This window comes from Hermetia illucens, chromosome 5 (genome assembly GCF_905115235.1).
Source record: "Hermetia illucens chromosome 5, iHerIll2.2.curated.20191125, whole genome shotgun sequence".
Taxonomy (NCBI): domain Eukaryota; kingdom Metazoa; phylum Arthropoda; class Insecta; order Diptera; family Stratiomyidae; genus Hermetia; species Hermetia illucens.
This window is the reverse complement of record NC_051853.1, coordinates 46,913,803-46,926,134: the sequence shown is the minus strand read 5'-3', so window position 1 is coordinate 46,926,134 and position 12,332 is coordinate 46,913,803. Positions and strand designations below refer to the sequence as shown.

General features: G+C 40.1%; 1 protein-coding gene across 2 annotated transcripts in view; it reads left to right on the top strand.

The window, feature by feature from the left end:
* LOC119658368 (Ca(2+)/calmodulin-responsive adenylate cyclase) overlaps positions 1-11,567 on the top strand; it is a 64,279-nt gene extending 52,712 nt beyond the window's left edge. For both annotated transcript variants that reach the window (XM_038065730.1, XM_038065729.1), the window contains exons 20-22: positions 2,951-3,876; positions 4,094-4,560; positions 8,650-11,567. In XM_038065730.1, the coding sequence (XP_037921658.1) occupies positions 2,951-3,876; positions 4,094-4,560; positions 8,650-8,936 (1,680 nt within the window). In that variant the 3' untranslated portion in view covers positions 8,937-11,567. The remainder of the gene's footprint in view (positions 1-2,950; positions 3,877-4,093; positions 4,561-8,649) is intronic.
* The last annotated feature ends 765 nt before the right edge of the window (positions 11,568-12,332 follow it).

Genomic DNA, 12,332 nt, shown 5'->3' with positions numbered 1-12,332 from the left:
AAAGTTGTATTCTCCTATCCTTATTCTTGTTCGTGTTTGACCAGTGCGGTTTGATGTTGTTGGTTGATTCGTCCTTCGGTGATTTATAAATTGGAGGGAGGTTTGAGGCGCCTAAATTTCTCCCAGATTCCAGAGTTTCCTCCTATAAAGCTTGTTGGCAGCTTAGGTAAGAATCATCAGAGCCCCTGGTAAATCTCGTTAAACGTGATATCTCAAAATTAAAACAATTTAGCTTGAAGAATATGAAGCCGCCATGAGAGATGATCTATATCTTGTAATCAATCAATACAAACAACTCTGTTGACATGGTTAAAATGTTAATATAAATACGACCCCAATCGGTATTCAATCATTCATTTCATTTCGTTGAATGAACAACAACAGAGGGGATAAGTGGAATATTGTTTCTGCTCTTCCCATAATTGATGAAGAGGAACAAATAGAATATTGCCCTCTCTTTGTCAAAATCGGGTGGAGAGCACTTATCCATGAAAGACAAGACCGTGAGAATGTCGCAAAGCGTGCCATCTTGAGTCTGTTAGAAAATTACACAAACTCCTTACAACTCGTAAACTTCCATGCAGACTTTAGGTTTTGGTTTCTTTTATTATTAGACAAATTTCTAGGTAGAAATATTTCCCTTCGTCCTATGACGCTTATATAAAACTTTGAAAGGGTGGGGGAATTGATTGGAGCTTCCCCTTTCCACCTTGTTCCAATGAAAGTCATGAATTTGAGCGATTACCGTTTTTGCTGAAATTTAAATGACTACTTTATAAATTGAACAAAGCGTAGAGCAGATGATAATTTCACTACAGTCGCTCAAAATGTTCTCCTCCTCTGGTATTTGCTAGAAAAATTATTTTTATTTTCCGATGAAACGTTCGAAAAATAAATGTAGGTAAGCACATTTTCTCGTTGTTGGCAATGCGTATTCACTTTCCTTTTGATGTGAAAAATTTAATTGTCGATGCCTAAATGATGGAACCCTTAGGGGTTGGTGTCGTGTTAGGTTTTCTTTCAATCGAGTGTCCATGCTCAAGTATGGCAGAGCGATTAATAGTATAACTGCACTGACTGTTATTAGAGCTTATTTGTTCAATTACAGTTTTTGTCATAATACTGTCGCTGTCGCGCTTCTGAGTTCAACATATTCTTTGACATTATCAATGATAGTTTTATAATCGGATCATTGTAAAATTTGCTGTGGAAATCAAACCCGCGCTCTTTGGTGCTCATTTCAATTATAGTCAATGTGTGTCAATATGTGTTCACGGTGTTTCTAGCGGAAAAATTCAACGATTGAAACGGAACACCGTCTCCGTCGCTAGTAGTAGTTTCTATTTTGCAAATACCGATATTTCGGGAATACCTTGTTCCCTTCTTAAGTTGCGGATGTCTACCAGCCAGCAAAATATTTGACATTTACCAAATAAAAACTACTACTAACGACGGAGACGCTATTGCATTTCAATCCTGTTCTCGGAAACTCCTTGTCGATTCATAAGAAAACCCACCTGTTGCAGCAGCAAAACCATCTTCATCTTTATAAAGTGCAATCCCACGCATACAGTGAGTAGCATAAATTTAGGTGGAGTTTAAAAAGGGGCTCCCCATATATGCAAAGGGGGTATTCAAACATTTTTTTCGCCGGATATATTTCATAGAAATAGAGGGCAATCGAATTTTTAACTATGTGACACGGAGCTATCATACACTCGTCACTCCTCACATCTTCTTTTTCTTCAGCCTTTGTCCCGTTCAAAAGCGGGGTCGGTTCGTCGTGATCGGTTTCGCCATTTTATTTTATCAAACGCCTGATCATCTGGATGTTATCGCGAGGCGGTAGTTTAACGTTGACTTCGATGTTCACACCAATATTGACAAGTGAATTCTCGTTAGCGCGAATTACGGGACCACACCATCGAAAACGCCTGACTCGCAGTTTTTCTACGATTGGTGCAACCTCATATCGGTCGCGGATATCCTCATTTCCCATGTGATCAAAACGTGTCACGCCACCAGCTCAATGCAACATCTTCGTCTCCATTACCGCAAGACGCCGTTCATTGTCTTTTATAGTCGGCCAACACTCGGAACTATAGAGAGCGGCAAACGGACGACATTGCGGTAAATTTTAGATTTGAGATGATCGCTGATACATCAATCACAAAGAACACCAGTTGTGGAATGCCACTTTATGCAGGTCGCATTAATGCGTGAAGCAATTTCGTTACGCAGTTCTCCATTGGCCGATAGCATTGACTCGAGATATTTAATTCGCTCAGTTCTGGGCAGGTTACGGAAGCTGACAACACTGAGCGATTTAATTATCTCGAGTCAATGCTGTCAACCGATGGAGAACTGCGTTATGCTTCTCACATAGGGAAACACAAAACCTTTTAAACCTGAAGCATCAAGCTTCCCCCGACTTGTTTATATTGGGATAAACGGTATTCAATCCAACTGGTAAATTTATTGGAAATATTATTAACGACAATTTGATTTTTCCACTTTTGATTACCTTACTTACCCTCAAATTCATCAGTTCCTCAGAAATCTCTCATCAGATTCCCTAAAATTTTCTACCAATTTGCGAAGGCATTTTTTGTATTTGTCATGGCGACCCACGTTTGAGAATCAAACATGAAACAATGTCAAGATAAAATCTTAACATGTTCATGTAGGTAAAATCTCTATTTTGGATTCTTTCTCCTTTGAATTATTACTATCCTTACTCATATAGTGAATGTTCCATATGTTGTTAGTGTCATATCAAAATTCAATTTCCTCTCTATCTTCGTTCTACCTTTCCACTAAAATGTAGCCTCCAGATGTAAATTTTAGTTCAGTGATGCTTTCTCAATGTTTGTAAATAACATTTATGTTGGTTATTTGTTTGTGGTTTGTTGTGTTAACAAAATATCATTTTCAATTGATAAATAATCAGGTAATGCCACGTCAACAGAATCCACCAAAATACGAACCACCACGATACACCTGCCCCTCACCAGTGAGTACTCCGCTTCCAATGCAACAAGCACCGAACCTATCGAAAGCTACCGTCACATCGAATCTACGGTCAAATACTCCTCTACTTCGTACCTACATGAAGCCGTTGCCAAAATTACCGCCTGATATTGAAGAAACGCGCGAAATGTCGTCAACAGATGATCTCAGTTCCCGCCCACATTCGCCAAGTGTAAGTTCCTCTGATGAAAGCTACTCAAAAACGACCGAAGGTGAAGGTGACGAGGATTCACCAAGGCCACCAAATCACCTAACGAAAAATGCTAATCCACTCCAGTGGCTGTACCCTTGTGATATACAAGTTGATCCGACATCTCCAAAACTCAGTCCCGTGATCGATATTGCTAATTTAAAGGATTACGAAATAAGCTCGACAACTGAGAGTCAGGGACAAACAACTACTCAAAATAAAGGCGACTCGTGCACCAGCTTTGAATATCATGAACGACTAGGAAGCAATAGCGGTGGCAATGGAAGTAACAGTGGGAGCGGTAACGGCGTTAGTGATGCTATGGCGGCAGCGAAGTCTCCCTTTGAACGTGAAATTCAACGTATCCTGAATGAATCAGCACGTACAAAGGATGGTTTGAATCATTTCTCCTCAACAGCTAATGCTGCAAACGTACTAAATAATTGTCGTAATAATATAGAATTAGGCTACGCTAGCGGTAACAATAAGATAGGCATAAATAATAATAAAACCAAATATGAACTGGAATCGGTGGACAAAGGTGGCGGATTATCGCGGATTGGAGGTAGTACGAGTTTTATCACGAAACATCCGGTTGGGTTGGAGGCAATCAAGGAAATCACAAGAAATAAGAATCCTTCGGAATCCAGTCAAATGTAAGTTGTTTTACGCTTTATGCAACTATGTATGTGAAGGCTTTTAAAATGTATTCAAATTTGCAATTGGTGTTGTAATTACAATTTCTAGATGTTCTCTGTTTCGCAATGCATTTCGAACATTTTCAGTCTAAATATCCCAATGAAATTAACGAGCCCTCACAACATATTTAAATTTTTTCTGAACAAGGCTAACAAATATTTTCCCACATTCCAGGCAAACGTCTGACACGGAATCATGTGAAATTCTTCACGAGAATCGTAGCAACAATTACTTAAATAATGCGCAAAAACAACAGCAACATCAGCCACAGTCACAAACAACAAACAGCCACACAAAATCAAAATCGAGTAACTACGCCAAAGATCACAATCATCGGCTAAGACGCTGTTTGTCAAGTGAATGCGAAAATAGTAGAGATAGTTTAGATGTATTGAATGGCGAACGGGATGACACCGAGGATAATTTAGACGATGACGAATTTGAAGAAGATGTGGATGATAATCGATTCGAGGCGTCTGGAAGGAGTATGGAGCATGGAGATGATCAAAATGAAGGCTCTGAGTTAAATGTGATAAACGATGAACTGAAGTTTGGTGCTGCCCATCATCAGTCACTCGACTCGAATCCAGTCGAAAGCCAATCGGAGTGGTCAGATGAAGACTGTCGTGAAGAAGCAACAGGTATGTTATTTAGATAATATTGCTTAGTTAGCTTAGTTTAAAAACCGAACGTGAAATCTTTCATTAATATACAACTAGGAGCATTGCTGGACCTGCATAGTCTAAGTTGATAGAGTAAAGAAAACAAAGCAAACAAAAAATCTATATGTAGGGATCTACAACAATGGCCAAAATCATAGCATCGTTTGTACGATTTGTGTGACAAGAGGTTTACGGTGAAACGTTATCTTGAAAACCATTTTTAGGGCTGATTGGGATAAGTAGCAGAATCCTTTTCCCAAGCTATTTTATAAAGAGAGCCTTAGTTGTCCTTCGATCTTTATCAAAAAAGAGTGTATTTGGTTACAATTTCTGCATATGGATTACCTTGTGAAGTCATGCAGCCGCTAATACATGCAGTCCAAGTGATTTATCAGTAGGTAAAAAGCTGTTCCAAAGTTAAATGTTGATAATCTGCTGAACCCCAGCTTCATTAAAAAGACCATACTTGGAAAATGAGCATGTGATGTGCAAACGGATTTGATAGATCCTGTTATACTATCAGAACGCATTTATTGAGTTATGAATTAAAATATCGCAGCATGAAAAAAATTTAGATGGTAATTGGGACATCGAAGGTTTCTCAAATGCTTTCGAGCCTGTTTCTTAAAATGGAGAATTAATACTGTGCATTTCTACAAACAATTCAAATCCTGCTACAGTGGTCAAAAATTTTAGAAAGCTTTTATCATCTATCCAAAGTTATTTGTGGACTGGTGCCAGAAGGTAAAGATCCGAATTGTGAGTCTCTGACGGTCCGCACCGGTTCCTGCAAATATTCAAATTCGCGTAAGCCTTATGAGATAAACCAAAACGCGAGCTAAAACCTGAAAAATGAAAAAAAAAAGACGGTTCAACCGCGCGAATGGAGCGATCCATCTCCGGACTCGAGTGGCGCGATGGAGGGGGAGGGATCCACAACGGATCACAACCTCAATTATTGTCTTCACTGCCTCAGATATTCAATGAGGCGTGGCCTCTGAGGTTCCCTCCCTTCCTTGACATCCTAAAGCCATAATTTGGAGGATGTCCCTAAATTTTCAATTCCTTGTCTATTTAGGCAAAACTCGTGGATGGCCAAAGTTCGATCCCAATCTCAGAAATTGTGTTGCACAGGTGTACAGGATAACTACTGCCCACAGTGCACATCAAAGAAGAAACAGCAATTGAGTTGCTCCCCTCGCAGAGTAATACTCTTCTTCTCCAAATAATTGAATACAGCTCAACGGAACTACAGCCACGTAAATGACAATCAAATACTTCCGATATTCCCTAGAAGGCAGTCCATTCACGGTATTCACTTACAACAAGCCTCTTACCTAAGCTTTTAAGTAGAAGCCCGAAAAAGCGTCCCCTAGCCAGGTTCGGCCCCTGAACTTTATAAGTTAGTTTACTTTAGACATCCAACACGTGTCTGGATGCAATGTAGTTACAGACGCTTTGTCACGCATTTCAGAGATCGAAATCACTGCCGCAGTCGATTTTTCTTCAATCGCCGAAGCATAGAAGGATGACACAGTGCTTCAGAGCCTCATGGACAATTCCAAGTAGAAATTTCGGGGCATTTTCCCTTTTCCCCAATCTCCGAAATACTCTGCGAGACCTCTGAAAAGGGATCTAGGCCATATATTCCGGCTACTTTTCGTAAGGAAGTATTCCACGCAGTACATGATCTAGCGCACCCAGACATCCGAACAACGAATCGACTGGTCACTTGCAAATATTCCTGGCCCTCAATAAATAAGCAATTTATTCCTAGGCTAGACAGTGCTTTGCGTGCCAGAAATGTAAAGTCACCAAACAAGCACAGGAAAAAGTAGGGTTATTTCCTCGGTCTACCAAGCGTTTTCACACGATCCACATCGATATTATTGACTGCTTCCGAGATTCGCATGACTTCAAGTATTGCCTTATAAGCATCGACAGGTTGACGCGGTGGCCTCAGCCCTTTCCACCATTGGGCTTTTGCGCTTGTTCAGAGACACCATGGCCAAATTAAAATCACCACCGCCATCCCGTCTTTCTTCGAGTAAGGCTAATGCCTCCAAGGACCTGGGTGTCTGCACACATGTTTTGGTTCGCGTGGATGCTTCCCGGAAGTCCCTGCAACCACCATATGAGGGTCCATATGAAGTTTTAAACAGAGGCGAGCACTTCTTTAGGCTTGACGTCGACGGCAGGCTCAAGAACGTCTCCGTGTCCAAGCTAAAGCCTTTTGTCTCCGGGGGTAAGGTTCGGGGAAGAGAAGGGCACGGCGCATGAGATTTGATCTGCGTCCCTAGAGCTGGCGGGCCAACAGTCAGGTTTAGTCGCCGAAGCCCAGTATCAGCTGGGGGTGGGGTAGTGTAGAGGCGCTGCAGTGTGTGGGCGACTTAGAGGAGATTCAGTCGAGCTCCACACAAAAAAATCGCAGCATAATTCACTACGGCGGAGCAGCTCGCTTACTTGTCAATAACAGGAAAAAAGAAAAGAAAAAATAGTTAATTAGCTGAAATTATTATTATTCTGTTAAGGGAAAGTCACACCGCGTCCTTAAAGAACTATTGTGCCCCTTTTACTGGTTATAGTATACCTATTAATCATAGTATCTCAAGCAAGCCTATAACCGTCAGGCATTTTAGTATGTTCCCTACTTTCAGATCTTGCAACCTGGCATCTGGTATTAAGTGTTCTCCCAGGTGCCTCAATCTACTTTGCACAAGTGCCGGACACTGTCCCAGGACGTGTATAGAGGTTTGACCATACTCTGCATAAAACCTGCAGGCAGTGCCCGTAGATATCCCCAGCTTCCCTAGGTAATAGTTTAGCCGACAGTGATCAGTGAGAATTCCCACTATGATTCGGAGGTTCTTTTTGGTGAGGTTTAAGCAATCCTTTATCCGCATGGGTTCAAGACAGCTGGGTTCGTATCCCCCAATAAGCACCCTGGACTACTTCACCCAGTATAGTTCCCTCAACCGTTCCTCTTCATTTTTTAGTGTTATAGCCATGAAACCATCTCCGATTTCAGAGAAGGGTTTTGGCCCGTGTAAAGGCGCCCCCACTCCCTTCTTGGCTAGTTCGTGCGCTGCCTCGTTGCCTCCCAAACCAACATGGCCTGGAACCCAGAGTATCCAGACCTTGTTGGTCAAGCCGAGTGTATTCAGTCTCTCAAGGCATTCCCATGCCAGTTTAGAGTTCACCTGGTTGAACCTAAGTGCCTTGATCGCTGCTTGGCTATCGGTGAGAATAGCAATGTTCTGCCCCCTGTAGTTTCTTTGGAGTTTAAAAGAGGTACATCTGTTTATAGCGTTTATTCCGCCTGAAATATGCTAGTGCATCGGCCCATTGGCTCAAAGTACATTTTCCTTCGACCAATGACACCGGCACCCTCTGCTGTCAGTGGACCAAGTAATCAGTTGCTGGTTTAAGCTGTATGTCGCAGCCACACTCTCCGAGTTTGCCTTGTTACTCCAACGTGTTTCAAACTTCTTATCGAAGTGAAACCTCGTTGTCCCTTGGTATCAGTACTTCGGGATACCGCCTAGAAAGAATATCAATCTTCCTTCAGTTTAGGCAGCTCCCCGCCTCACTGATACTACCGGCCATCCTGATTATTGCCCTCCTTGCTTGTATTTGTATGGGCAGATGGAAAGAGGTTAATCCCAGAAGGACCTCCAGGGATGCCGTTGGGCATGTCCTCATTGCCCCACTGATACACACGCAAGCCAGTCTTTGGAGCTTATGTATGATAATTTCCTGGCTTGTGTGCTGAGTTCTTTTCTTTCTGCCCAGATTACCGCTCCATAGGTAATCATTGGCCTTACTATTGCAGTATATATCCAAAGTAGTATCTTCGGGCTGCAAACCCATTTTTTCCTGCTATGGATCTACAAGTCATCAAAACCCTCGTGTCTTTCCGACATGTGTCTCCCAAACTCCTGAATGATTGTTCTATACTTTTCCGCCGTTCACGGTACTGCGCAATCCGACTCCCCCAATTTCATTTTATATAAAGAAAAAGAACTCAGTATTTAACATTTACCTTTTTTGTGCTTGTTTTTTTTTCAGGTGGTGCTGAATCGACTGGCTACATCACAGACGAGCCTGGTTTAGAAAATATTTCGCTATTAAATGAAGCTGGCTTAACAGATGCCGAAGGTGCTCTCTCAGATGTAAATTCTCTCTACAATGCGCCCGATGTCGACGACACATCAATATCAAGCCGTGCCAGTTCGCGTCTTCTCAGTTTAGATTCCTTAAGTGGTCTTTACGATTGTGAACTGGATTCAAAACATGAAATGGCAATTGTAAATGTGTCACACAAAATAACAAGTAAATTCGGTCCACAAAACTGAAGCAAATATTTTTCAAGTTGTTTTAAATGTAAGTTGTTAGGAATACTACTCTCAAATTTCAGAAACATTTTGTTTTGAAATCTGCACAATTGGTTGATGTTTGAAATTTCTGTTATTTTCTCTTACATTACATACATATCTACTATGATTTATACTTTTCACATTACGTGCACTAGCTTTGTGCATACCAGGTGCCTCATTTCCTGCTTATTTCATTTTAGACTCCCCAATGAACCCAACATTGCCATTATTCGCAAGATGATGAGCCCAAATGCTTGATAAGTACATTTAATGATTTACTTGTTAATGAATTTGCATTAAGGTAACACAGGCTACAGGTAATGCCTGCCAATGTATAAAGTTTTGATCCTGCGAAATTTTAGAAATATTTATAACTTCTTTATAATCGTCATAAGTTAAAATGAAATGAAAAAAAAATTAAGCAAAAAGTTAGATTTGATGTGCGTTTTTAAATATCAATTCTAATCTACTTAGATCCTCAGATATTTTGAGTAATACTTTTCGTGTAACATAATTTTTGAATTGTAAGCGAAAATTCTGTTTTGATATTTTAGATGTTAATTATTTACTTGTAACCAATATCGTAGAATTAATGAAGAAAACACGCCAAGCGATAAATATATTGTTATGTATAATTAAAAGTGACTGATTTAAACTATCTACATTACGAGTATCTTACTTTCAATATTTTACAATTATGCATCGTGTACTCAGAAATGTTTTACTCAAAAAGGTCGTTATTATGGATGTCTGTACGTCCGGGAAAAATCCAGGCAAATCCGGCAAACAGCTTACGAGTGGTGAGAGGAAAGTTTTGCAAAATGTTTATAGCCGTTTGTCAGGGCCTCCTAGAATTTTCCTTGGTTGATTTCTCTCCTTGCCGGTCATGTGCAGTGGGAAAAACTTACACTCGCTTTCATATGAGTGATTCACTGGCATCAATTTTGTTTATTGTCCGTTTACTCTTCTCTGCCGCATCTTCCTTTTACGGATCACTCGAAGAACTTTTGTTTCAGTGAAGTTCTTGCCAATTTTTAGACCCTATGTGCTAGTACTTGTCATCGGAAACTGCGAGCCGTAAGGAGCCGTAACATGACATAAACAAGAGTGAAATTTGCTCTTCATCATGTCCAAAATTTGAAAGTAATTTCTCCAAAATAAATATCTTCAATTAAAAGGGAACGATTACCCGCATATACCAATGAGAAAAGTTGGGAAGCCGTTGATAAGAAGCTCTGGAAATTCCTTCTAATTCCTCGTGAACCTGCTTCCTCGTGCTTTGAGTACTTGGCAGATAGGATGACTGTTCGAAATTGAGTTTTTTTTTCTCAAAGGCAGCGAAGTGTGATGCTCAGTGAAGTTATGTAGGAATATATGAACTTTTTGTTGAAGTAAACTCCAGCTTCCATTGATTAGATATATTTGGATTCTCTTTTGATTCTTTTTTTCGGTTTCAACTCCTCGCACATTTACGCATATTGGAAAGTAAAATGTAAAGTATTATACTTATCAAAATAATAAATGTGGTCGGCTCGTACTTTGTATTCGTGGAAATACTGCGTATCCTAAATTGTATTTTATTTGTACGCTTCATTGTGCGGAAAGTACTCCCTGAATTATCTACTATACAAAGGAGAAGAATTTAAAGTCGTCGAGGCTCAAGATGAAGCGGTTTCATAAATGTGATCATATAGAATGATGTTTAAATATTGCTTAAATATCTAAAGGCGCATGTTAAATTAAAAAAGTTTCAACTTTGCAATTTTATTTTTTAGCAGTTACAAATCTCAAATGCAATGAAGGACTCTTATAACATAACATGAATATTTAAACGGATTTTTCCACCTAGGATAAATTCTTATAACATCCAAAAACAAAATTATGTTGAACAGTTCTCGACTACTGCTGCTCAATCAGTTCCAATTTTGTCTTCCAAATTAAACTGAGTAATCTTCAACACTTTCAGTGATTCCACATTACAGTGAAAAGGCTGGGCTGATCAGAAAACGACAGCTTAACTTGATTATCTGATAAACTTCGTCAGTTAATCTAATATTTCCATACACTCCGTAATTTATTAGCAAAACTCTGTATCTCCATCCATAATAACGCACTAAAAAACGAGGAAAAAATATACATCATTCACAGCATAATCCCGAAACAGTGACCAGCTAAATCGTTTTCTTACAATATCATTACAATAGTTGAAAAACAGCAACACAAGTTCCAACACACGTAACAAACTACTTCTGACATGTTCACTGTACAAACAAGAATTTCTCATGAATATCACTTTGCAATTTAGCATGATCATCATCACATTCATCTCATCAGAAAAGGAAATACAAGATATTTTTGAAGTGATTTTAAAATCTACAAGTAGAACAACTCTATCCGTAAGAAGTTGACTTGAATTTAAATTGTAAAACACATAAAGCAAAAGCTTTGTCAATTGTTACTTTACTGAACATATACATCAATTTGCAAAACTGTAGACGTAAATACAATAAACTCAAATGTTGACAAACCAAAAGAACCTTATAAGAAATACTTAAAATAGCATATTAGATAATGAATAGATGAAGAAATAAAGGAATAAATATTACGAAATATTCGTTTATAATTATATTCACTTAAAAGTTTATTCGAGGGTGTCTATATGACAACGTTACAATCGTTTCATCCAATACCCCAAGGGTTGCCTATTCCCATTAATGTGCGCCAGCTCGCCTAGAACTACCGCAACTGGTCTAAACCATATTACCCAGGGCAACTTACCCATCCATCGAAATATCAGAAAGATTGGATTCCACCGCATAGTGGATTCCATCGCAGCTAACCAGCTAAAAAAATGTGGTTTGTTCTTAATGTATAACCCATGCTTTTATTTTCTCATCCACCGCGCCCAAAGGTATCTAGCCTGTGTGGCGACGCTACACTGGATGGACCCAACGGTGCGTCATAGTAAATATTGATGGAAGACTAAAGCTCTCCACTAACCATCACTTTGAACGCACTGCTTGCACGACAGCCCGAAGGAAACATTAGCACGGATCAGTTTTTTTTTGAAATAGGGAAGGTGAATGCGTTTGCGAGCACAGTGTTGGACTCCTGCAACAATACGCTGTCGGACTACCAACTAGACACCTCCCTGTCATCAGAGAACTAGCCTGGAACCGTTTGACACATTACTTCGGGGTAGCCCTCCCGCTCTCCCGGCTTCCCCTTCACCAACGGGAGGGGAGGGAAGGAAAGGAGTTGTTAGTTCAAGGAACCCCTTACCGCCCGGTCCCTCCGCCGGTCGAGTTCTTCGCAACAAGCAAAACCCGAACATAATGGGCGACACAATTTCAGCTGCCAGCGCTCTTCAGCATC